Source organism: Trachinotus anak, unplaced genomic scaffold (assembly GCF_046630095.1).
Source record: "Trachinotus anak isolate AG129_WGS33_773 ecotype Australia unplaced genomic scaffold, CSIRO_AGI_Tana_v1 ptg000010l, whole genome shotgun sequence".
Classification (NCBI taxonomy): Eukaryota; Metazoa; Chordata; class Actinopteri; order Carangiformes; family Carangidae; genus Trachinotus; species Trachinotus anak.
The window spans coordinates 10,662,822-10,689,753 of NW_027273861.1; the positions used below are offsets into that span (position 1 = coordinate 10,662,822).

General features: G+C 47.1%; 1 protein-coding gene across 1 annotated transcript; it reads right to left on the minus strand.

Moving 5' to 3' along the window:
* On the minus strand, positions 1 to 26,932 carry midn (midnolin). The gene is made up of 8 exons (XM_071487476.1): positions 26,638 to 26,932; positions 23,990 to 24,218; positions 22,150 to 22,237; positions 21,915 to 21,977; positions 11,143 to 11,697; positions 9,741 to 9,864; positions 9,175 to 9,498; positions 1 to 1,999 (listed from the first exon to the last, which is right to left on the minus strand). Exons 1-8 carry the CDS (start codon positions 26,711 to 26,713, stop codon positions 1,737 to 1,739), a joined length of 1,722 nt encoding a protein of 573 aa, XP_071343577.1. The 5' UTR covers positions 26,714 to 26,932; the 3' UTR covers positions 1 to 1,736.

Genomic DNA, 26,932 nt, shown 5'->3' on the forward strand with positions numbered 1-26,932 from the left:
TTGTTTATTTTCTTCACAAATTCATGCATGTTGTTAACCTTCATTCTCACAGCACCAGTTTCTTTTTTTTTTTCTTCCATCAATAGAAAAAAGATCAGTGTAATTTCACACTTCTGCATGCAAAGAAAAGTCACTTTTTCCCTCCCACTTTTTTTTTTTTCATTTGATGTCCCCAAGTGTAGCAGCAAAACTGTGAAAGGCCTAACCTGATATGTCAATGGATGTACTGGTGGAGGCACTAGATAATGATGCTGGATACAGATTCTACCTCTTCTCCCTCTTGGCCAGTAAAAAAAAAAAAGTCATTGTTATGAGGACTTGTGGTAAAAGTAGATATTAAATGGGCCTAGAACTGGGAACCAACTTAGACTTTGATGTTTTATCCTGTTATGAGCCATGCTTTCGCTGCAGCCGATCCTCATGATTTCAAGAAAACTATGGAGTCAATTGGGAAAAGACAACTCGGACAAAAACATGGGATAATCTAAAGCAATTTACACTAAGGTCAAACATACACACACCCTCATAAACCTTTGCCAGTTGTCACATTTATGTACACAAACTAAAACAAACCCTCAACAAGTCTCTTCAAGTCTGTAAGACATGAGGCGGGCTGGATGAAAATTGTCTTTCCGTATCATTTGTTGTGGCTAGACGACTATAATTCATGAATGAGCTAATGAATGATTGAATGGATGTTATCTGTCGGTAGTCAAGGACTTGACTAAAGCCACAGAGGGCTGCTGTTTTTTGAAAACAGCAGATAGGAAGAGAAATAAAAATAGATTTTTTTTTCCATATACATTTTAAAGATTTTAAAATCCTCTAAAGCACTTTCTGTTAATATTAATTCATTTTGTTTATTCATTAATCATTCCTATCGATACCCTATGCCACTGAGGTTGATATCAATACTTCCATATTCATTTTTTATTCTATTTCAGGCCCAGCCTCCTCCTTGCACATTTTGACCAGCTGTTATAAATCAAGGAAATGTGCAAATCAACTACTTTGAACTGTTTTTATGAAAACCTGAATGCTTTGTGAACAATGCTACATATTTTTTGTTTATAAAATATAATAATATGTTTCAAAATGGAAAAAAAGAAAACAAGTTTAACCACCCCGTAACAGGTAAAAACTGGACTCTGGTTGGTGAGTTTTGAGATCGATAAGAATGCCCGTTGGAATAATCCATAGTTCAGCAGTTCTGCCTTTATTGTGATTAGGAAACACTGAGGCCTCTGGTGCTCCTGTCCTCTTAATAAGTCCAGTGTGGATCTCTTCATTGCTGTCCAGAGTGTGCTTAAAAAAAAAAAACTAGAAAAAAAAAATCTTAAAATACCACCACCACCACCACCCACTGAATTCTGCTATGCTCAAGTTCAGGTATGATCTCTGTGATCACACCTTTAAAAAAGTCTTGTACACTGTTAAGTCCGGTTGTTGCCTGTCCAAATCCAAGCACAACAAGAAAGTTCTGTTGCTATTGTTGCTGTTTTTCACAAGGTCAACTGTGAAGGACAGAATGGGATTGAAGTCTGCAGGGAGCCTTTTTTTTTTCATGTGACGCCAGTCACTAGGACAACTTTGATTTCCTCTTAGCACAACACATCTTTGCACAGTTCTGTGTCAGCTCCTGCCAATCCGCTCCCTCAAAATGTATCTTTAAGTAAATCCCAAGCGATGCTTTGCACATCTTTGAATCTATGCCCCAGCATGAGGGATCAGGCGGCTCAGGCCATGACGAACTCAGACTTCAAATCAGCCTTGACGTCGGGTTTCCACACGGAATCGTCAAAGTCCAGGTCCAGGGAGCCCTCGCTGGACATGCTGCTGTTGCTGTTGCTGCGTCCGGCCTTGCGGTTGGGCAGCCACTGGTAAGGGGCGCGCTGGTCCCTCCTAGCCTTCCTGCGCAGACGCTTCTGCTGCATCAGCAGCTGCAGGCGTTCCACCTTACAGCGAGTTGCACGGTTCTCGGTCTGACGCACACGGTCACCTGGGCAAGGGACAAGGGAGGGGAGAGATGGTCAGTCAGGTGATTCTTTTTTCATGAGGACTAGTTTACTTACAGTTAACACAATTTACACTAACCGGTTTGAGAAGGATGTCAATATGCTTGTGTGTGTGTGTGTGTGTGTGTGTGTGTGTGTGTGTGTGTGTTGAGCAGGCAGCAGATAAAGCCCCACAGCCTTGATGATAATGCCAAGACATGCTAGGATCATTCCCTTGGCTCCGACACACACACACACACACATACACACACGCCGTACACACAATGTAACACTGCAATCTGGTGCTTAACCTCCCCCACTGAGCATCATTAGCCCCCTCAGTGCTATTTCATCCCCTTATCGCCGAGTGGGGAGACCTTCTTCAACCTGAATCTCCTTGAGCTCCAATGGCAAGGCCAGAAACACACAAACACAGGCCAGAGACGACACTGTTTGTCAGCTGCCTATGGTATCTGCACATATAATTGCAGATGACATGCCTCGGTGACTGCGTGTGCTACTAAGTGCATTTCTAGCTGTTGATGTGCCTATAGGAGAATCCAGTCTCGAGGGAGAGGCCTTGCATCGCACTGTGAATGCTTTCCTCCAGTGACCGAGTCAAGCCTAATTCCATTTATACGTATATTCGGGAGCTTGGAAGGAAGGGAGAGCAACCGCAATCTATTAGCCAGCTCCATTAGTATCTGTCTGGGAATTAAATAATTAAATAATGGGCTAGAATGTCAATAAACCGAAGCACAGTGGCCATCTCTGCCTCTGCTGCACAGCACAGTGCACACCAACACACACAAACACACACAAACACACACAGAGGCTCAAATCCACGTTCGAGTGCATCATGTATTCACACAAAAACACATACACAATGTGCACACGTACGTATATATACACACACACACACACACACCACACAACACACTGCTGCACATAAGCATGCACTCGCAGGTGCATGCACGCACACACACAGCAACAACCGCAGTAGCTTTTAACGTGGATCGATGGCAAATTAAAAAGACCTATTGATTAAACCTTAGCTCTAGTGCAGCCATCCATCTCGGGCCCAGGACAACGCTATTGGCTTTCAATAGAAAATGCAAGCGAATGGAAATTGTAAGCAGAGAGGGAGACAGGGAGAGATTGGGTTTTTTTTCTTCTATTTTTTTTTCTTTATTATGGCTGTAGCTTCCTACTCTCAGCTCATTGACCCAACAACCCCCGCCCCACTCTATTCCACCGCTCACACACACAGAGGACCCTCCTCCTCCTCCTCCCTCCTCTAGCTCTTGCCCCATGCCTCCCCAGAGACAGCTAGGTGGGGCAGTGTGAAGAAGGGGAAGCAGGAGGGAAGAGGAGGGGGGTGGTGGTGTGGGTTAAGGAATTCCTCCCCCAGGGGCAAGTGGGGATAGAGAAAAGGACGGAGGAATAGGGTGGAGGGTAAAGGATCAGCCGTAGGTGGCAGTTTTACGAATCGATCGTGCCCTCCTTTGCTCTTCCCCCCATCGGAATGAATTCCGGACTCTGTGTGGGCTTAATTTACCTCTTTCCCTCATTTGCTTATCGGATCGAGCAGCACAGAGCCTTTTCTCCCGCTATAAATATTCACCCCTGTCTGGCAGTGCATACTAAAGAACTAAACTGCCATTGAGCAGCCTTGCTGCTTCTTTTTGAGAACAGAAAGGATGTGAACGCTGGCACAGAGTTACCAGAAAAGAATACTTCTTCACATTACATTCAGCCACAAAGACAGACTGGGGTTTTTCCACTTCCTGCCAATATGCTCTGTCCTGATACAAATGTATGTGTGTGCATCCAGATGCTGTGTGTGCTGTGTGTGAGGGCAGCATGTCATCTGTAGAGAACAGGGGGTATACCAGAGGGGGGGTTCTCCTACATTAGAGCCATTGTTCCACTGCCTCAGCTCCATGTGACATCCATATACGCTGCCGTAAGGCTTTGTTCCCCCTCCAGTCCTCCCTCTTCCCCTTATTCCCCTGTTCTGACGAGCCAAAAGCGAAACCGCCCCTCAGCTGTGTCGAAATATGGCTGTACACAATGAAATGGCATGAAGCCAACACATGCCTACATACAAAATCTGTTTGGTCTGGTGCAATTTGTCTTTGGAGTGTTTCAGTTTAAATTCTTCCTTTATTTCATCAGTGTAGTCCCTCAGTAGTGAGCCTGTTTTCCGATTTCCGACGATTCGGCATTATATAAGAACAAATGCATACACACACACACACACACACACACACACACATGCACACACAGCATAAAGGGCAGTTTGGTGGTGCTGTAGGAGGTCTTGGCCTTTGGCTTGGCAAGAGCTCTGGGAATGTGCTTGGAGCTACACCAAAATTGGTGTGTGTGTGTGTGTGTGTGTGTGTGCCATCCATCAGCGTCACTACCGGAGCCCTGGGCGACTGGGCCGGACACAGCTGGCCGCAGGGATCTCCAGACTATGTTTATGACAGTAGGGCTATTATTAGGGCTGGCTAAGAAGAACCGACTATATACACAACACACACACACACAAACACGTGCACACACACACACACAGTCAGATACACACAGGCTGGCCCAGAGCCTGGCTGCAGAGACTAGGTTTTGACGTGAGCACAATAACCTTGGAGGACCCAGAGAGAGGTGGGTAAGAGACATAGGAAATGAATGAGAGAGAGAGAAAAACCATGCTCATATACAACCCTGCTTGACACAGAAAAGACAGATGATTAAGCAACAATGGTTCTTTTCTTAGAAACGCAGTGGAAGATATCAAACAGAAGACGGGTCAAGGGCACAGAGGAAGGAAACGCCAGTCTCCTTTTTCCTTCTCTCTCCTCTAACTACTCCCCTGCCTGCCAGTCACACCAGCCCTCAATCCAGAGCAGCACATTTTTCCATCTCCAAGCTCTCCTCTGTGAAGACTTTGACACAGACCCTGTAAATACACAGAGCACTGCAGAGAAAGCCAGAGAAAAACAGAGAGAGGGAGAGAGAGAAAGAAGGGGTGATCTATGAATAATCGATGCGTCAGTCAGTTTTCCTTGCCTTTGAGCCCAGCCCAGCAACACAGCAAGGACTGAGATAGGGAGTGCACGGGGAGGAAGGGTGGGAGGAGTGGGTGGAAGAGGAGAGGCAGAGGATGGAGGTAGAGAAAAAGGGGAGGAGGGCTGCAGTGTGCAGGACGCAGGGGGAGATTAAAGGAGCTTCTCCCTTTATTGATTGTATAAAGATTGGCCTTCATTTGCAGTTGTCTTAGTGCTGTTGTTTGTTTGTTTGCCTTGATAAGTCTTGTGATCTTGCAGAGAGAACATTGTGTTTGCTCAGCATCCAGGGAACCAGGGGAAAGAGGGAGGGGTGGACAGAGAGAGAGAGAGAGAGAGAGAAGGAAAGAAAGAAGAAGAGGAGGAAAGAAAATCACATTGCAGCAATGTCAGGCTTGGTTTCCTCCAATATTTCTGTCTGTCCTTTCTGAAAGCCCTGTCTCCATTCTGGGTGTAAATAATATGGGCAAAATTAATATGTGACAATAACTACTGGAGGATTTAAAATCAGATGATAAAATATGAAATTGTGACCATAACAGTGAGTCAAAAAAATCTAAATGTCCTTGTATAGTTTTTAAAATATGGGAAGTATGGGAAGATTATGCATGATAACACCGAATAATTTGTTTATTCACACTGTCAACAAGTGAACAGGTTCAAAATTTCCCTGTAGTGTTATGATATTTTACACATTTGCCACTAAGTAACCACTGAACTTGAAACGTGTGATAATTATGTCTTTAACTGGCTGGCTGGAGGCCTGACCTATCCGGAGAAAAAAAAAGCTCCAGTCCAACTCTTAAAAAAATAAATAAACCAGTTTATCAGACACAAACTGAAGCAGCCAATCAAATCAGAGCTAATATGAGCATTTGACAGCCAGTGAAAGGGCATTGACAGCCCTGCAGGGACACAAGCTCCTCAATGACTTTTAGACTTCATTTGCATTCTCTCTCTCTCTCTCTCTCTCCCTCGCCCTCTCGCTCTCCTTGTCGACAATGAAAGGGCACCTGACGTGCTTGACTGGCTTTGCTAGATAGCTCCGCGCTGCGCTGTGCTGTGCTGCATCGCTGGGGCATTTGTTGAGTTACCAGTGTTCGTGCGTCACGCTTAATGACGACAGAGGCGTGAGGCCTACCGCTGGATAATGTGCGGTGCCTCGGCCAAGCGGGTCAGGGCTTAAACACAGGGCTCGGTGGGGTTAAGTGTGCAGGATCTTTCTCTCTGTATCTCTCTCCCTGTCTCCCTCACCCTCCCTCCTCCTTCGGCTTGCCCAGTTCCAGCCAGCACGAAGCTAACATGACCTGACAAATCGAAAGGGGGCAGGAGGGGGTGAAGGGATGCGGAAGGGACGCGGCAGAGGAAGGGGGTGCTGGAGAAGCTTTCAGAGCTAACTTTGCCCCTGTTTTGCTCCTCTCTGTGTGCCTGTGTTGAACTAAGGCAGCTGTGGGAGTGGGACTAAAAGGCAGCCCTATAATCCCATAGCCCTCCCCTCATCTACCCGACAATGGCTCAGCCTGGTGCCCTGTATGTAGCCCCTGTCCCTGGCCCCTGCACAATGGGCTTGGCTGGGCAGGGGGCTAGAGGGCTGGAGGGGGGTGCCGGGGAGGTCCACCCTACTCAGTAAAGGAATTTAGCTAACAATCAGCCTGCCAGGCCATCCCAAAGCCTTCCTGTTCAAATCAAACAGCAGTCCTGGGCTGACAAATCTCTACACTCAGCAAAACTATACAGCAAAGCCATGAAACCAAGATAGTCACCCTAGCCTTAACTGAGTGTATGTGTGTGTGTGTGTGTGTGTGTGTGTGTGTGTGTGCACGCATGTGTGTATATTCATGTTTTTTATTTACGCTTGTCTTCTCCCCCTCACACATGAACTTGCAGTGGAAAGGGTAAAGGCTCTCAGGAGACAGCCAAGCTATGTGACATTTTCAAGAGGCTGTCTCAACCTGAGTTTGACTGTGCGCACACAAACAGACATACACACATACACACACACACACACGTTCAGGCAGATGGGGAGCTCAGGTTATTCCTGTAGCTGAATGAAGGCAGGTTTCTGTGAAGCAGAGTTAAGCCGCGGTGTTAAGTCCAGTAAGACTTCCATCAGGTGTCGGCTGATAAGACTGCCTGAGAGCGCTTAGTCATCGGCTTCTTTAGGACACCATGTGGAACAGGATACAAATAGGCACGCAGCCTCCGTCCGCACAAACACACCAGCGCATTCAGTGTCTCAGTGAACTCAACTGTGCTTGGTTGGGCAGGTTACCCATTCACATCACTTTCTGGAAGTGTACATCGTCGGCAGGAAGTTGGCCGGGGGCAGTAAAGTCGGAAAAGGACATTAGACAGGCTATTCTTTCACCCGTTCTTTTTTCTTTTTTACTTTGCTCTTGGTTAATTAGTGAGTGGGCAGTTACTAGACTGACGGACAGGATATAAACACCCATATGATGAATGGAGGCTTAGTATTGTGGTTTTAACGGCCTCCCTCTTCCGCACCCTCCTCTTTCTACTTCACAAAGCAAATTCTTCTGAGCTGCATTTCGGAATAAAACTATCTATTTAAAGGCCAAATGAACACAGACAATGTACTGATGCACAACACAGACATGGAAAGAGACGGGGGGGTGGGGGGGGTTATTAGAGAGAAAGAGAGAAAGAGAAAGAGAAAGAGAGAGAGAGAGAGAGAGAGAGAGAGATGGATTTTACAGACATGGCTGTTTTTGGACAGCAAATGGGGGGAAACAGCAGCGTGGGTTGTACAGACTAAGAGAGATTACAAGTGGGGGAGAAGAGCACGGGGGAGGGTGATGGTGGGGGGCAGTGAGGGAAAGGTGTTCCCTGAGTTAGGAAAATAAGGCTGTGTTATTCCAACTGTTCACTGAGCACTTGTAAGGGCACCCCGGCTGATGCAGAGGAATACTGGACATTCCTGGTCAACCTGTGGTGAGTCGCTGCAGCTAAAAGACGCTGTTCGCCTCGCAACAGAGGGCCGTAAAGCAGCGGACAAAGCCTGACTATGACAATGGAAATGTACGCTCTTGCTTTTTTCAAACAAAAGAAAACATTAAACATTAATCACTGTATTCCAGGACCCTCTGCGCCAGACTATTCAACAAAACTGACCAGCAGCTCACCAAGGACTGGCTCGATTTCCTCAGCAGGAGATAAGGAGACAGCAGAGGACAATGCTGTTTCTCTCGGCACAGCCAGTGTAACCTTACAACACTGACTGAATGTTATCAGTTGTGGACATCTGTCTGACACTCAACATCCTGTGTCTCTGCAAGGAAAAGGAGGTTTTTAAAAACACCCCAACCCAGCCCCTAAATGGTATCATCTGAACTCCAGCACCTGCCCTGACCCAGCCCTTGGGCACTGGTATGTCGGGGGTTTGTCCGGCCCCACCGAGCCTCGGCCCATACATGCCCCAGCTGCAGCCCTTCTTTAAGAGGTAGGTTAAACCACCCGAAGCCCAATCTAATCTAAACATAGCCCAGCCCAGGCTTGAAGGGGTAAACCTATATCCTTGGTGCACAAAAACAAAGCCAACTCTGCTGCCTGACTGGTGAAGCCTGACTGAACAGGTCTGAAGAAGCTTGAATTGCATTTACTAAGGAGACCGCCCCCCATCCCCCCAGCCCCATCCCATCTCATCCTCTTCTCCTCTGCCTCAAAACCCAAGAGAGATATATGTAGGACTCTTTTTGTTCTTTAATCTGACTTTTCTATTCCTGCTTTGTCAGAATTTTTAAAGATGAAAAATAAGTGTGTCAGCAAGACAATGATGCAAAATCATCCCAACAGAACTGATAGCTAACCCCGATGTGCTATGAGAATAGAAACAGAAAGACAAAGATGACAATGAATTCTTTTGCAGGTTGCAATGGAAGAGAAGAGCTCAGTAAAATGACTGGCTCTAGACTGCAGTCATTTCACAAACACACACACGCAGGCACACACACTTCTCCAAAGCTGTGGAAACTGCCGCAACATCTGCTTCACAAGGGCCTCGGGGGACGCACACTGACTTAATGTGTGTATGTGAGTGTGTTTGTGTTCATGACCTGCCTGCATGAGCTGAGGGAGTGTGGAGCAGAGTCACTCACCAGGGGGTTTGCACATGCGGATCTGGCTCTGGCACTGCACCAGCGGATGAAGAGTCGGCGGAGGGCTGCTCGGGCTGCCGGCAGGCACAGAGGTAGCTTTGGCAGAGAGGCCCGTCATGCCAGTGACTGGGGGCGAGGGAGGTGGGGAGGGAGATGGGGAAGTGGACGAACCACACTGGGTCTGGTAGCGGAGCTGGGTGAGGGAGGGGGGCATGCCCTGGTAGTGGCGTGTGGCGCTCAGGAGGTCATTGAGGATCTGCAGGATGGTACCAATGTCTCGCCTGGGACGCCCATTGCTGTCCTGGCAGTTAGGGTGCAAAGTGCCTGAGAGGGGGAACAAGAAAGATGAAAAAGAATTACAACAGATGTCCATTTAGTTTTTACTAGAAAGCACAAAAAGTCCAAATTATAAGTTCATAGACTTAAATGCCCACAGCAGACTCGCCTGTGTTTTAATTTTCTATGTATTTATTTATAATTTCTCATAAAATAGGTGGCTCTCACTGTGTGAATGGCTATTGCTTAGAGCAGCAATATATTTTAATGGCAGCTCAATGTCCCCTCACCTGAAAAGGTCCCTGAGAAGACTCCGGGAGCGTGGTTGACGAAGCTCTCAATGATGGCGCCAGGTTTACGGGAGCGTGGCGAGGGACTGGTGCCACTGTTAGGGCTGTTGGTGCTGCAGTTAGCCTGGAGGAAAGATTTGACACACAGTGAGGCTTGAAGGCATACAACGCTGTCGTGGAAGAACACAACATCTGCACATCTGCGTGTGGAAGAGCAGTCACATCACATACTGTGTTATACATCACAGGACATTCATACATGTTGTGAGCCGTGATGTGTTGAGAACATGCCATGATGATACATTCCAGAGTTCTGTAAGTGACCTTTACTTGAGGGAGTTGTAACTACTATTTGCTCTATGTAAGTAACCCACGCAGTAAAGACTGACGTTATATGAAACTACAGCGAGCAGGAAACCTGAGCTATCTGCCGATTGATGGCCCAAAACACCCAGGATATCTTCTTACCTCAAACCTGAGGTCGGACCAAACATGGCAACCAACTGCTATTTCACCTTAGCTTAACTTGGATCACTCAACTGACATCTGAAAGTGAAACCCATGCTAAGGTCGCTGTGTTTGTGTGTATCACCCATGTGAAAGCGTGATGAGGAATAGCCATTTCCGTTTTCTCATTACTAAACTGGCCTGTCTTTCTGTTTTTCTTGTTGTGAACCATGCCTCCCACATAGTCCGCTGACATCTGGTTCTTATTCTCTTTCCATAGGCTGGAGCTCAGGGAGATAGGCAAAGTATAAACAGCACATTTGGTTGGTGGAGACGGGTAAGTGTCTTTGTGCATGTGTGTGCAGCTGTTCGTAGAGTTAAGCAAAGTTAAATAAATGGTTGTAAAGGTTAATGATAAATGACTGAAAACAGAGAGGTTAATGATCAGTCTTCACATGAATAACCAGCTCTAATTCATTAAATCTGCCTCTCTTTTTCTCGTGCTCTTTATCTCCCCCCCCTTAACCCCATACATCTCATTGGGCGGGATGAGGTCATATGAATGTCGTGTCCTCCTCTCTTATTGTGTGTGTTGGCCTGTTTGTGTGTATTTGGGAAACAGACTGCACTCCAGTGATGACTAACTGCAATGTGCACTTTGTAAGCATGCACACACATCATGAGCAAATCTTCTCCAGACCCAGCTAAACCACGGGTTCGCCCTCTACGCCCATGCTGCTGGGATATCCCACTAATCTAATTTAATTGAGGATGATTTAGCTGTGAACACTGCACTCGTGTCAAACAGTCACAACCCATGTCTTCCATTTTTCATTCATGAGAGAGCTGATGAGGAAGATGATGACGTCAGTTACTTATGCAAAAGTTAGCTAGGACTGATGATGAAGAACATAAATTATTGTGAATAGTTTTTAAAAATATTTTTGAGGCTTACCTCAGGGCAGAGGACCGGAGCTACAGGGCTGGCCTGGCTGATGTCGTGGCTGGGTTGGCCTGAGGAAGGCTGGTGGTAGTGGTGATGATGATGATGGTGGTGAGATGGAGAGCGGAAAAGACCTCCAGGGATGTGGGATGGGCGAGGAGAGTGTGGTTGAGGAGGAGGAGTAGGGGGGCTACAATGAGCGGAGGAGGGCGACTGGTGGTACATGGGAGGGAGCGGTTGGTGGTGCGTGGAGGGCAGGGGGAAGGAAGGGGAGCCCGGGGAAGAGGGGGAGGAAGGGACCGTATGCGGCTGGGTCAAGTGGGGGTTGGGGTGACTGTGTGGATGATGGGGGTGGTGGTGGGAGTGCGGGTGAGGGTGGGGAACACGGGGCTGCCCTGTGGGCTGTCCCATTGCGGTCTCTGCGTTGCCCCGGGTGATGAGGTGTCTGTGCTGGAGCTGGGGACCGCCGGACTGCTGCGCCGCCAACTGGAGCTGGACGAACATCATGTGATCACCTACACGCAGTGCCAGGGTGAGGGGGGAGCGGCCGGACAGGAAGTCACTGACCTGCAGGCAGAAAAAGTTAAACAAGTTTGAGTTATTTGATCAATAAAAACCATTTTAAGATAATAAAAAAAAGTCACCAACACGGCTTTGCCAAATGATAAAATCACCAAAACAAGAAAAACATTCATGATTTATTGGTGCGATCATGCATGAAAACCGAGTCGGCATCAAACCCTCCCAAAAAGAGAAAGACTGCCCCATGAATATTGACTTCCTCCTTTGTGTATGAACAGGCTGCACCACAGACAGCAGTTAAAACACACACAACAGTGCTCATAGACACGGACACACCACATTAGCCCATCATGCAATCAATCACTATTCCGTAACACTGGCCTATTTACTTCTGCTGGGGAGCGCTGGATGTGGAGACCTATTGGAGGACACACACACAAATAGAGCCCACTCTCGCTGGCTTCCCACTGCCCCTCAGTCCGTTCTTAGTCAGCAGTGTCATTTAATGCAGAGACAAAGGCCACCCTTCTGTCTGGCCCGGGGCCTGAAAAATCAGTCCCACGTCCAGGAAATACACCCCGCCTGCCTCTCAAACACAGAATGGCCGATTGTCCGTGGGTCCAAGGCGGATCTGGAAGGGCTGCCCATTTTTGGAGCTCTGGCAATGGCTGACAGAAGCCAAGTGTGGAGGCCTCGACTGACCCACCCATGGCCCGGATGGACACACAAATACGCACAGGATAGCGGAGTTGTCACGACTTGGCTGGGGGATTCACACTAAACAACAAAAGTTCTCTTGTCCCCCTTCTGCAAGCCTGCATCGCTCTTGTTGTGTATTGCCACTCACTGCTAAAGTCTGCGCATGCGTGTAGGTTCGTGTGTGTGTGTGTGTGTGTGTGTGTGTGTGTCTTCATGGGAGAGTCATTCAAGGGTCAGATAGCTTCTCTGGGCCATGAAGACTCAGCAGTAATGACGTCTCAGGTTCTCTCCAAATAGAAGCAAACAGAAACAAACAGCACTGGCAAATACAAAGTGACGCCTCTGTCCAAAAAGGTTTCAGCAACCCCAAGCTGCCTGTGTGTTTTCAGTCCCGGGAGAGACAGAGAGGGAGGGAGGGTGGGGGGGAAACAGGAAGACGGAGGGAGCAACAAGAAGCTACTCAAGGGGAAGAGAGAGCACAAAGAGGATGGGAGATGGATAGAAAGACTAATGACAAAGCAAAGAAAACAAGTAATAGAGACATACATACAAAGACAGCAAAAGAGAGCAGAGGCCTCACTCCCTGCAGACCCTGCAGCCTTTGGAGTGTGCTTCTGAGATGGTGGCCTGCAGTTAACCCTGTGAATCACCAGGCTCTGCCCTCCATCACTTCTCTCCCTTTTCTTCTGCTTATTTATTTCTCTATCGACCGCTGCCTCTCTGTTGCCAGGGTGACCTTTGCACATTGATATTGACATGGTGTGGAAATGCGGATGGAGGGAGAAGAGAGGCAGGTGAAAGGACGAGGGGGCTGGGATGATCTGATGGCTGCATTTCAACATGTAAATAATCAACAGCTAAGACAGCAAAAAATCAGCATACAGGCGGCTGCAGGATAAACAGAAACTCAGCCTTTTCAGAGTGCAAACTCCGTCACTAATGGCTTGTTGATACAGTCCACACCCGCCATGATTACCCCATCGTGGTAAGACAATAAACTCAGCAGGCCCAAGGCAGGGTGTGAAGCGAGAAGGGGAGCAGGGGCAGGGTGTTGCGTGAGACTGCTGTAGGAAACTCCACGTACAAAAGGTCACCTGATAGACAAGATGTGAGTGTGTGTGTGTCTGTTTGAGGCTTCGGGGGGAGGCAGGATCCCAAAGAGGGTGGGGGGAGTGAGAGAGAGAAAAAAGAGAAAAGGAGGGGGAGGAGGTGCCGACTGTGCCTGTGACTGACAGCTGTCAAGAGAATGAGTCGACAGTTTGCCAACCCACAACACACACACACACCAACGGACACGCACACAAAAGTCAGAGGCCCCGAGGGAGACCATCAATTCAGTGTTTAGTTAGAGGGAGGGAAGAGGATGGGAGGGGGAAGGGCAGCCCCAGGAAGCGAGTGTCTGTTTGTCTATGGTACAGTTCAGCCCTCCTCTCCTACACCCAGATATACCCAGAGTGTGTCAACGTAAAGCCGTGACAGGTTACACTTCACACCAAGCATCAGAGTCTGCCTGGAGTGAATGCTTGTGATCAGATTGTCATAGTCGTTTGAGGGCAAATCATTTGTTAATTATGCACAGTCTTTAAATGTTGTGTGTTCAACTGTGCATTCTGAGAGCAGTTGAAGCTCTGTTCATCCCAGATGCAGTATAATGTCATGTATTTACAGGGAGGGCCTCTCTGTTTTTGTGAGTGCATGTGTGTGTGTGTGTGTGTGTGCGTGTGTGTGCAAGCAAATGCGAGAGAAAGTGAGAGAAAAAGGACGACAGTGAGTGACAGCAGGAGAAACAGAGAGGAGGCTTGATTACCCTTATAATGACTAGTGTGGATTATTCAAAACCACCGAGATGAAATTCATGTACTCCTACTGAGCTTCCAACACCACATGGCAGGCTTCAAATTAGCCGGCACGAGAGGCGAGCTTTCTCCCTCACGCTTTCTGTTTTTTTGGGGTTTTTTTTTTCTTCTTTTCCCTCCTCCAGTCGATTTTTGTCACTCCTGGTCTCAGAGTCTCAGTCGTTGACTCATAAAGTCAATTTGGAGGTTGCTCACACAGGCCCCGCTTAGTCTCACATACATGAGAGCTAAAAATGCGTGGAGATCTCCTCCTCTGTAACCATGCGTGTGACTCATATGGGGTCTCCGTACATACACACACCGCCCACCACAACTTCATCTTTAGGCAAGAAATTAAAAGGCCACAAACCCACATAAACACAGACATCTAATTTGCAGGGAAAATGACAGGGGACATCTCAACTACTATAATCCGATTGGTCACTTTCTTTTCCCTCAGAAGATAAACGATAGGAGCCAAAGTAAACCTTCAGGTGTGGAATTCAGCTCCACCAAATGAAAAGCTGCATCCTTTTCAACTGACATGCTAGTTTTCCTGACGCTCCTGAGAACCCAGAAAAGGAGAGTGAACAGCTTGTGTAGCTGCGAGCCGGGAGCTGTGGAGTGGAACACCTGAAATAGGGCCCGTTTCCTGAGGGAGGGGAGGAGGCGGAGGGTGATACCGTGCGGCCTGCCTGCCTGCCAGAGGCTAGATTGGCGAGAGTGATCGTGTAACAACAAGCCTCTTCCAGACGGACAGAGACTGTGAGAGAAACAAGGGGAGGGAGTGTGTTAGAGAGGACGTGTATGTGTGTGTAGGGGGGGGAAGGGGTTCTCTAGTGCTGGAGAGCTGGCTAGCAAATGATTCCCAGAGGTCTCAGCTAGCAGCTCAGCTCCAGTCCAAACATGCCTGTCTGCTCTCAGGAGCACAGCCAAGACAGCCAATGTGGCTGGCTACCACTGACGTCAGGACAAACACCAGATAGAGCTTTCTGGAACATCACAGGCAAACAAAAGGAGAGCTCCTAGGCTTGTCTTTAAGTCTGCAACCCTCCTCCTCTTCCTCCAGTTTTTCCACCTTGCTCCTCGGAGCGCACTTGACAAATTCCAATCCTTTACAAAAACCAACTTACGGCTGTCCGCGGTGGTTTGTTATGAGAGACGCCAAGAGAAGGAGAGTGGAGGGCCCCACTTTTGTTGTGTTAAGGCAGACAGAGAGAAACCAGCCCTTCATTGTTCTCTTTCTGATGGTATGCAAAGAGAGGAGGAGCTCATGCCTGAGGAACAAGGTGTGTGTTTGCTGAAAACAACACACGTAGGTGATTATACTCAACAGAAAACCGCATGGGCACGATGTCATAACAGAGTCTATTCAGAGACATACAGGTGCTGATAAAGAGCCCTGGCGCTTAACGGCGTTCGCCACTCCTCTCTAGCAACTGACCCCACAGCCGGCGCGAACCAACCATTTTGTTTTAGTTGTCGGGGTCCAGGAGGTGGTATTTTGTTTAACAGACAGGAGGCTTCGGTTGCTATGCAGTGAGGGGGGAGAATATGATAAGGGGGCGGCCAGGGGGAGGAGGGGTAGGAGAAAAGATGGAGGAAAAGGGGGGAGGATGGCATGAGAGAGGGAGGGAGCAAAGATGGTGAAGGGGGATGGGGGATGCGGGCGATGGGGGTAGGGTGTCAGAGTGGTGGTGGTGGTGGGTGATGAAATATTCAGTGAGAGTGTGCCTCTGGCTCCTTCCTCCTTTTTTTTTTTTTTTCTTTCGACATCTCTGGCTGACAGTTTTATTTATTGGGGTCCCTGTGGTTCAAGGAACTCATTTGCAGTCGTTCTTCCTTTGCACACTAAGCGAACTAAGGGAGGGAGATAAGGAGTGAGGGAGGAAGAGAGAGGCTGAGAGACTGAGGGAGGGTGAGAGAGACAGGGAGGGAAAGATAGAGGGTGCAGGCAGCACTGAGCTGACATTCATGAACAACTGAGCAGCTTTGTGCCAGAGAAAAGAGGATAGAGGATTGGAGGGCGGGACAGAAGGGTGGAGAGAGGGAAGCCATGAGAGGAGGAAGCTGTCTCCTGCAGCCATGTTTCGGTTCCAATGCTGCTCACCTGTCGAACCACTAGGTGAAACGTACGGTTCAAAAAGCTGCTTATTAACCCGCCCATCGACCTAGATGTTTTGATCGCACCAGGACACTATTGATAGTCTCTGTGCAGACACACACCGGCTAAAGATGCAATAACAGGCTCTCAAAAGAGAGGAGGAAAAAAATCAATGACTTGGATCATGCCCCAAATCCTAAAAGCAGCCGGGGGGCTTTTCAAAAGGCCCCATTAGAAAGATAGGTGTCTGTAATACTGCCTGATAAGAAACAAAGGGGGCTGAAAGGAGCATGGGAGGACCAGCTGGCCACCACTGAATCTGATCGGCTGAGTGAAAAGAGAGATCAGAATGGCAAAGTTCAGGATGATCAGGTTCCTGCTAAAGCCACTTCTCACACGCCAACTGTGCCAACAACTGACCAGCTACACTGACCCAACTCACATGCACATGCAGTCCTCTGGACCTTCAGCCTGCATGTGTTCAATCTAATTCAAGGTAAGCAACAGCAAAAAAAAAAAAAAAAATCCATGCTCTTACTGCCGCTTACACTGATCTCACTCCACTGAACGCCTTTTATACCTGCCGATTAATGCTATTTATGTTGGTGGAGAAGAACATCGCTGAACGACGAGCAGCTATACAAAACACCAGCAAAAGAAGACTGAGGAACTAGCATCTCGTCTGTTTGAGATAAAGTAAGTGGGTACAGGTAAATGGAGAGAGGGCAAGAGAGGAGGGGGGTTTGTGTGATGGCAAGAAATGGCTGCATTGAAGATACAAAGAGCGCTGTCTTCCCTCATAAAACTTCCTCTTTCTTCAGTATCGTTTTTTTTGTTTATGACCTGGGTCTTTTGACCCTGCTTCTCTGTTTCGACAGCAGCATACACCTAATTGACTTCATTAGACTTGGTGGTGGCCATCAGACATGATATTCCCGGCCTCCATCCTCCCACGCGGTAGCCCCACTAGTCACGACGCCTGCTGCTTGAATCACAAAAGCTCAGTGTCGCCAGGGAATGGAAAACAAGGATGGTCATGACTCAAATATGGAGAAATAAGATTCCCCTGGCCGCTGAAGGGGGGGGGGGGGGGTTGGCACATGCACACACACATACATGCAAGCTGATGCATATACACAATAGGACAATGAAATCCCCTGCAAAATCCATCTCTCCCTTGATTGCCCCACAACACACCTTGATTCCCTCCACCCATCCCAGCGTCCCCCTCCCACTGTGCGTTTTAAGCATCACAAAGGGGATTACACAGGTGCAAAAAAATAAATAAATAAATACTGCGTGATCAGCTTAATAATGCAATTTTCAAGGCCAGGATTTACATGAGCAGGGACTGAATGGGCCTTTAGATCAGCATTGTCTTTTATTCCATAAACAATTTGATTTACACATTGAGCAACAAATTAATTTCTGTAGCTTTCATTTAAGTAACAAAAAAGCAAATTACCATTCTAAAGAACATGGACTCCCTCTCTTAAGCTGCATGCATATAAAAAGCCTTCATTTCAATGGCAGTGAGAAGGACAGAGGGAGCTGCATGCTATAAAAAACGGGAGGATCCTCTCATATTGACCAACAGGCTGACTCAGTCATTTTTCAATTCCTCAGTGCTATTACTCATCAATGATTTCCAGTAGTGCCAATCCTGCTGATTAACTAGCATCCAGACAAGGGGGTGTACAGGGTGCAGAGCTGGAAAAAAAAACATATTGACCATCTGCACTCAGGTGTTTTACATGCAGTCATACACAGATGTGCACAGGTACACAGATCATTGTCCATATAGGCACACTATTCTCCAGGATCTGCCTTTTCTAGTACTAAGCCAAAGCCTTCGAACTCTTTTGTCTTGATTTCCTCCATTTCATCAGACCCCCCCCCCCCGCCAGTATTTCTACATCTGTGAGTTACCCTAGCATGTGCACTCATCCTCCCCATTACCTCCAGCCTCCAGAACTTGCACACACATCAACTTGACATCTTACAGAACGACTCTTGCTAAGCACTCCTTATTTTTTCTCCTCCACCTATTCTGGCCCACTGTGCCACCCCCTGAGGGAGGCAGAGCGGAGGAAATGAGGTGAGGGTGACCCAGAGGTGACTCCCCACAGATTGTTAGATCCTACTAGTTTCCATCTGTCTGCTTCTAGACACAATGACAAAACTGTGCCATATCCGAGTCTGTCGTTCTAGAAGAGGAGGAGGAGGAGGAGGAGGAGGAGAAGAGTGGATGAGGACAGGAGGTGCCTGTTGGCAGGAGTGAGAAAAGTAGAGCAGATACGTAACAGCGTATTCCGCGGGGACATATGGAATGGCAACACACGTCCTCCTACCAAAGCAATCTGTGTTAGTGTTCAAGGCAAAATTTGTCAATCTGCAGCCCACTGAGCCTCGCTCCAGCTGGGCCGTGCATTGATTTTGAAACCGGTATGCACCACTGTAGCTGCACTCAGTTGGGTATAGCTGATGCCTATGGATGGATGGTAGATGAAAGGGGATCATGGGGGTTAGGGGGGCCAAACTTAAGGAGTGACCCTCGATCATTGTTGTGTGTTTGTCAGCTGGGCAGGTTTGGTGCTCATGCTTTAAGATAGGAACAAAGAGGGGGCTGCGTGGGGGAAGGGCAATGGGGGGATGGTAAGGGTGAAGCCTGCCTGCCTGGTTGGCTTTTATTCTAACATCAATGTGCATCAATGAGCAAATAGTCCCTGTGTGCTGAGAGGGACATATAATCCTTCTCTTTCTGTCAAACACCAAGATCAATAGATGAGGGGCTGATGTCACTGCCTACATATGCCCAGAAATAGTGAATATTGCTTTCATTTCCCTTTCACTGCTCGTCTTGGAAGTATACATTCATTTTACTACTAGGATCAGACATTTTCTCATTCACTGAGCAGGATCAGAAATCCTCTTAAATATATCCTTTCAATTCTGGTGTGTTTGTATGTGTGTGTGTGTGTGTGTGTGTGTGCCTGTGCATGACTGCATAAGTAATCTGTACACACAACCTTTATTTAGCAGACAGAATGAGAAGAGAGTGGCACAGGCAACTGTATTTTGATGGGCTGTCAGGAGGCAGTGGCTTAATACAGCTTACATGTCGTGCAAAAAAGTCTAGTGAGATGCCAGAGGAAGAATTAAGGCAGCCAGGATTGTCCTTGCTGAAGAAGCCAGCCATCACGGTCAAACTGAGGCAGCTAGCTGGACTTGCAAACCACAGCACATTTAAATTATAGGGCCCTGGGAGAGCTGTTAAGCAGAAACAAGAGAGGGAGAAGGAGGGAAAGTGGGAGACGGCGCAAAGGAAAAAAAAAAATCTCATTTTGATAATTGCTGGGGCTCAATTTCCATAAAATATTTCCCATCTAACTTGCTCCCCTAAAGTCTGAAACAGCCACTGGAAGCTGTCATGTTCCGTCTGGCTGGTTGGCTAGCTAGCTGCTAGCTGCAGACTCTGATAGAGGAGAGGACATAAGGTGATACACTCAGCCCAGGCTTCCATGAATACACACACTTCCTGGGAAAACATCCAGGCTGGAAATCAGACCTGACGTGACCAAAATATACGACGGGGTGAGGAGTAATAAGAGGTCCAGGTGTTCATGCCCCCTTCTTCTAAGGCTACCACAGCTAACGGCCACCCCACATCCCCCCTAGGCTATTTTTGGGTGTATGGGCATATCAGTTATCGTGTCAGACACTTTTAAGAGCTAAGTGCATTGATTGATTTTTGATAGCCCCAGAGTTGAGGGGGGTGAGGGGAGGAAATGAGGGAAAGCTTTTGTGTTCCTATTTTCTAATCTTACTCAGATCCGTAATCTCTCCGCAATCTATATCATTCCCTTCTGCTTCATGAATTATAAAGAGGAATCAATTTCTCTGGATGAAAAACACACGAAAGCATCTTTATACCTTTATTATGACCTTTTACCCTGATATCATTCTTGCTGTGCCCTTTCTTCGTTCTGTCCCCACTGCAGGATTATGATTAACATCATAATAAATATGCATGCAACAGTAACGTACAGTGTACAATGTTCTCAAGAAAAGCGTAAGCATGTGACTCATAATGAACCTGAGAGTTACAGGGTTATGTGGCCAGAGAGAGATGCGGGGAGGAGGACAGAGTGAGAAATCTGCTCTTCTGGGTCGGCGGGTGAATTATCATCTGCCTCTGGTGAAAATGACAGTCACTCATGGCTGCCCAGCAAAGGCGTAACACATGATGGGCAAGGCTTCCTTCCAGCCCACTATCACTGTGACATATACACACACACACACACACACACACACACACACGTCCACTTACACCCACCTACACACATGCAGTCATCTGCTGTCAGTGCTACAAGAAGCATGCTGAGTTCACACACACACAACAAGACCAGGATTTCCACCATAAAATTATCAGCAGGGAATGAAGCCATACCAAACCACACTCCACTATCTCCGAACAGCCCACATCCTCTGATAAAAAAGAAATTTGCACTAAATTTAGAGAATCGTTCTTTGGACAAACTCATCTGGACGTAACTGCTGCATCACTGACACACTGAGCTGCTTACGTCAGCGTCCAATTTCACCATCTTGTACTGTTTTGACATCATTCAGTGGCGCATCGCAGATGCAGTTACGTACATCACAGTGTTACCAAACGCTACAAAAGGAAGTTGATGTGAGTCAGTCAGTCAGCTGCAAAGTGTTTCATACGTCACAGTGTTGTCTGTGTGCATTCAGCCTTATCGCCTGTCTTCTCGCTCGCGCTCTCTCTGCGGCCAGCACGGAGAACTATTTGCCTTTTTTTGCTTTACTCTCACTATTGATCATTTCAGTGAGTCATGCCACACTGAGTCAAATGCATACTGTACTTCACTAGGCCTACAGAGCTGTTTCACTGTAAGTCAGGGTGTCTATACAAGCCAGGCTTCCAGGAACCCTATGCTAATAGTCAGTGAGAAGGTTGTCATCTGATGATCCAGCACTCTGTTTATGACTTAGTGAGACTACACTCAATCTCCATGTAGCCACAGCACACTTCCTGGAAACTTGCCTGTGCGTGTGTGAACGTGTGTGTGTGTGTGTGTGTGTGTGTGTGTGTGTGTGTTAGAGCATGAAATACAGAGGGAGTGGATAGAGATCACAGATAACGGTATAAACAGAAACGTGAAAGTAAGTGTTGTGTGCTTGTCCTCTCAGCATCTCACAAATAAGCCTTTCTTGTGCGGTGTTCACTCTGGCTTCCCGCAGTGGTCATGCACGCACACAAACACTATCACAGATGTTACTAGGATACAGGAGGGTGTTGCTGCTTATTATATCCTAACAGCTCACGCTGGATGTCTAGCTTGGCTTGGCTTGCTTAAGAGGCTGAGATTAGACAAGCAAAGAGGCTTGTGCTTGTGCAGCCTGCTCATCTCATCTCATCTCTCTCTCTGTCTCTGCTATAGCTGGGTGTTGCTCTGTAAAGCTACAACCTCCCATAGCCCCCATGCAAACACACACACAAAAGGTCCAAAGCTCAGTTCAGATTGCAGCCGTGGTAGGATACTGTCTTTGCTACGACCATATTATTTCAGAGTCAACACAGAGAAACAGTTTCTTACCTGAGTTTCTGTTAAGCTCTCCAAGGCTTGCATTACTGACTGTTCTGGTCTTGATGCTTGAGACTGCACAGAAAGAAAAAAAGGACACCAAATAATTTGTTTTAATAGAGTAAAGGGAGCAGACATCTATTATGTGAAGTAACTTCTATGCAAAAATATCTATTCAAAATGCTAATAACAGTAATTAATAGTAGGAGCCAAAACATATATGAAATTACAGTCAGGTGAGCCTTACCATTAATCCTGCTTCAACTGTTGGTACAAGTGTTAACTTGCTACCATCAGAGATGCCTAGATCCTGGAGTTTGCCTGAACTTAGTCGCCTGCAGGGTTAGAGAGAACAAGATAATTAGACTGTGCTGACAATATCTTCTCTCTTCAGACACACAAACACCCTTGAGCCAGGGGGGGGGGGGGCAGACAGACTTCAAAACTAGTTTCGAAAAGAGCCGTGGGTGAAAAGCTCCATGAAAGAGAAGTATTGATTGGGCTGTCATATTTCAATTCCGAGTATAGTGGAGCTTGACAATTGCTCGCAGTGGATATTTGGCACCACTGCCACTTGCCTAAGTGGAGGTAAGCATTTTCTTTTGGCATTTCGAGTTGGACAAATGAAGAGCAGAAACTCCAACGTGAAACCAAAACCACAGTCCTTTTAATGATTATGAGAAAAGAAAAACACTACAGCAATGACCTATTACTGACATTGCTAATCTATTGTTCTCAGTTGAAATACAGAACAATATGACAGATGTTTCTGCAAGGCCAAAGAAAGTTAAGCCAAATGATATATAATAGATTTACAGAGATTTCCTATTTAATGTGAGGTGCAGAGCAGGAGTATCGGTTCCACAATGAGGAAAAGCTTTTATCTTGCAGGTCACGACACACTGACACCACTCACGTCCAGGTGTAGTACCTCCGATAGTCTCATGGAGAATGTTTAGGACAACCTGCTGCACAAGCATGACCCAAATCTCACCCTATGCAGTTGAACAAAGGCCCTCCACACTTACTTGCTGTGGGTCTACAGTTTGAGGAGCAGGGGGGGGGGGGATTAAAAGGGGGTTTCAGGTTTTAAAGGATGATGTGATTTATTTGGTGATAACAATGGGTGGGAGGGGATGGGGGTTGAAAAACAATGCTGACTGTTTGCATACACTAAAGTGTGCCCCCCCACCCCACCCCTCCCCCTGCTTTTTTATTTTGCATAACACCACCTGCACTATTGTTAGCTCATTTAACCTGGGCATGATTCATTTGGGAACCGCCTAATACTGTAGGTTTCGGTTTAAATAATAAAGGCTTAATAAAGGTTTAGCTATCCCCCGCTCCTGCAGCTCTGTCCTAATGTGTTATTACAGGAGCATTTACTCCAGAAAACTGGCCAGCCAACACCTCACACCCAGACATTCACTGAACCCATTAAGGAGTTGCTTCCAAAGATGCTGCCTATTGCCTTGTAACTAAACACTTGCATCCCAATCCAAGCACAGGATATATCCATTTTCCATTATACAGTCCAAGATGAGCCATACGCATGCTTGCAGTAGCACAGTAAATAAATTACAGGCTACCAAGTTTGTGTGACTGTACTCATCAATGTTTCACGCGTATGATTCACACAGCATTAGCAATGCAGTCAGGCTTCGGTATTTATAATGAAGGGGGGATGGATCAATGTAAGTCTGCAGATCGCCTTGTCAATACTGTTCCAGTGACCGGTGCGTCCCCTATGCGTAATTCCAATACCGTGGCCAGTAGTTTCCTTGAATGTATTGATGACCAAAGCAGCCAAGGTTGTGTCTGATGCTCCCGGAGCACGAATAAATACACAGTATAGATTAAAACAGTGCAGGGCCGGAGGGTGAACGCACCTAAACCGGGTTTATTCACATGTTGGACTGCGGAATAGCCCGGACATTACAGCTCACTGTAGCCACGAGTCTCAAACACAGGCTGGCTTCGTGAGACAAAAGCATCAAGTCATGTTTACGATTCTTTTCCGTGCACAGAAAAGGCTACAGCACTCGCAGCAACCACAATTCAATCACGCTCAATTCGGGTTTACTCACGTTTCTTTGTGAAGCAGAGCGAGTCTCTCTTTCGGTACTTTGAGTCTTTGCGACAGCCTCCTCTTCAGTCCCTCCACGGTCTCCTCCAGGGGCAGCGAGAGCTCGAAGCGTGTGCCGGTGGTGGAGTGGATGTACAGATTCATGGAGGGCTCAGTCGGGACGGCCTCGCAGGACGAAGCACCGCGACTGGTGCAGCTCCGGGCGCTGGGATGCTGGTCCATCCGGTAACCTGTGGTCAGAGAAGGGGGAGACAAGGCGAGCAGAGCCGGGGATGAACAGGGTGAGGAGGATGGTGGAGCAGATCCGTCGCTACCGTCCCTTCTCCTTCTTCTTCTTCTTGCAAATCAAATGCAGCATTCAGAGAGCTTTCTCTCTGTCTCTCTCTCTCTCTCTCTCTCTCTCTCTCTCTCTCTCTCTCTCTCTCGCTCTAGCTCTTGGTGCCTCCTTTCTCTCGCTCTCCGAGAGTCAGAATAAAACCCAATCCGTCTTCTCTCCGGTCGATATCATGAGAATATTCCCCAAGGAAAGTAAACTACATAAAGCTCTTTTTTTTTTTCTTTTCTTCGTTTGATCTCTCTGTTTAACGTTGCCCTTTCCAGCGTGCCACCGAGAGTCCTCCTAAATGCTACATAGATGTGCAAATGCCAGGCAGCAACGCAAGTATGCAGTCAGCAAAAAAAAAAAACAAACAAAAAAAAAAACGCCACGGACAGTCATTTACGTAAGCGGTTACCTTTAAAACAAAACCTGCGAGTTCTAATTAAAAAAAAAAAAATAACATAAATTCCTCTTGTTGTTTTGGAAAGCTTTTGCAAGCTTTAGAGGAGGAACTACACGGCAAAGCCTCATACGGCTAGTAGTGAGCGGCTCTCCGCTGCGCACTCATACCCGCGGCAGCTCCGGTGAAATATCGACAATGAACATTGTCACAAAGTATCCCACTTCCACCATCGATGAAATACGCCCACAGCCCCTGGGGCGGCCCGACCAATCACAGGAGAGCTCCTTCAGGACGTTGCTGCTCTCGGCCAATAGGAGGACGAGATCCACACCCACGTGGAGGGCAGGCGAGTTTAGGCCATTCATAATAAATTACAGCACAGAACAAAATATGTGTCCTTACCACAGTAGCCTTCAGCCGCGGTTCCTAGACCGAGGTTGCTTTAGAGGTCTCTGGATGGTTTGAGAAGGACCCAATTAAAATTGAGATTTTTTTTTTTTAACTTCTTCCTATTACAATCGTGCTTACTGTTAATCTTTTAATTTGTAATTCTGTGTATTTGAAGGCCATCTTGTTCTGAAGTGTGCAACAGGCTCAAAATAGCATCCATCCTTAAAAGCTACACAACTACAAAAGAACGTCTGAAGAGATATAGACGATCTTTGATTGGTGATTCAAAAGGAAGGAATCACTGTAATTAATGAAAGCTTTGATCTGACGTCTGTTACTGAAAATAAACTTTTAACCATATCAAAGAGAGTATCAGTGTTTCGATCAGGTTTCGCTCTCTTCCTTCACAGCAGACTACAGATCGGCAGCACTCCGGTGGATGCAGCAGTTTTATGGACTTCATATAAAGCGCAGTTGTTACACTTTGCACTGGTAAGTCTAAGTTATCAGATGGATTGTAATGGCATGAACAGCGCTGACGCCATTTCTCTTTCCCCTGACCTCAGCAACATACACAAACCAATAAGTGATCGCGAACAGTAGCCTATGCAAATCAGCCCCGGAGGGGATATACTCTTCAGGAAGACATATACCGAGTAACTCACAGTCCATGCAGCACTGACATGTGACCGTGTATGATGGAGAACACAGTGTATGTGAAGGCGAATGATCGTTTCCTACATGCATGGAGGTGCAGCTGTAACTGGTGCTGCATAAGTTCATGTTTTCCAGTCTGAGGTAACCAAAAAATGACATGATCAAACCCCCCCCCCCCCCCCAACAAAACTAACCGGAGAAGCTTACACACAAAGAGAGACAGACTGAGAATATACAGGCGTCTACAGCCAACAGAAAGTCCAGCCCTACATTTTCCTCCAACATAAGTAAGCAGGGTCTTTAACACTTGAAAGCAGATACTCGGTCGCCCCCCAGTGGCCAAGGAGGAAACTTGGCCACTCGGGAAAATCAAAACTTGCAAGTGAGTCATAGTTTACTTGTGTCTTACAGTGGAAGATGATTCAGTTTTGCGAGTAAAAATATGAATTCACTCGTTCATGCGTTGGGGTCCATCATAAAATGAGCTTATTATACTTTTAGCATGACCGTCACTACTCCAGTACCATTTAATGAGGTTGTTATTGTGCTTCTGAGAGGACGGTATCAGCAGCGACTTACTGTCAGCTACCAATTATAATTCACACTAACAGTGACATTCTCCTGTTGTCAATACTGGCCTTATTAAGTTAATCATGCCCACTGAATTTACATGGAAGGAGGCTCATCCAATCACTTGACAACATGCTTTTATCGATCCGTGATTGACTCCTTCTCTCCAATCAATTTCTCACCCACCAACGCAATATGGCCTATGTCAAATTCCTGTAGGGGCACTGAGCGTGCCAGTTAACATGCAATAAAAATAAAATACAGAACAGAGTTTCTACTCGGACGTGAGATCAAAGTGGAGGCTACTTACCGATTATTGTGGCGAAAACCGTGAAGCTTCGCGCAGAAGTCTGTCGTGTTCCAGTCTGTTCCCCCAGCTTTGGCATATAAAGTAAAACCCAGACAGTGATAAAACTCTGAGATAAAATAAATCCAAACTCCTGAATATCCACACGAGTTTTTTTTTTCCCCCCCCTCGGTAAAATCTCCGTGCGCGTCCGACGTTACGCACGACACCCCGGGTCCGCCAATGAGGAGCCGCGGTTCAGTCCACAGATGCCACCGAGGGCTGTCGCTGCACCGGTGTCTTTCCTGATAATAAACGC

What these genes read in the sequence shown, in the direction of transcription:
- midn (XM_071487476.1), bottom strand. Translation starts at nt 26,713, where the DNA reads ATGCCAAAGCTGGGGGAACAGACTGGAACACGACAGACTTCTGCGCGA. An exon ending in AGAGCTTAACAGAAACTCAG is followed by an intron (nt 11,698 to 21,914) that starts GTAAGAAACTGT and finishes TTCTGCCTGCAG; the next exon opens with GTCAGTGACTTCCTGTCCGG. An exon ending in CTTCTCAGGGACCTTTTCAG is followed by an intron (nt 9,499 to 9,740) that starts GTGAGGGGACAT and finishes TCCCCCTCTCAG; the next exon opens with GCACTTTGCACCCTAACTGC.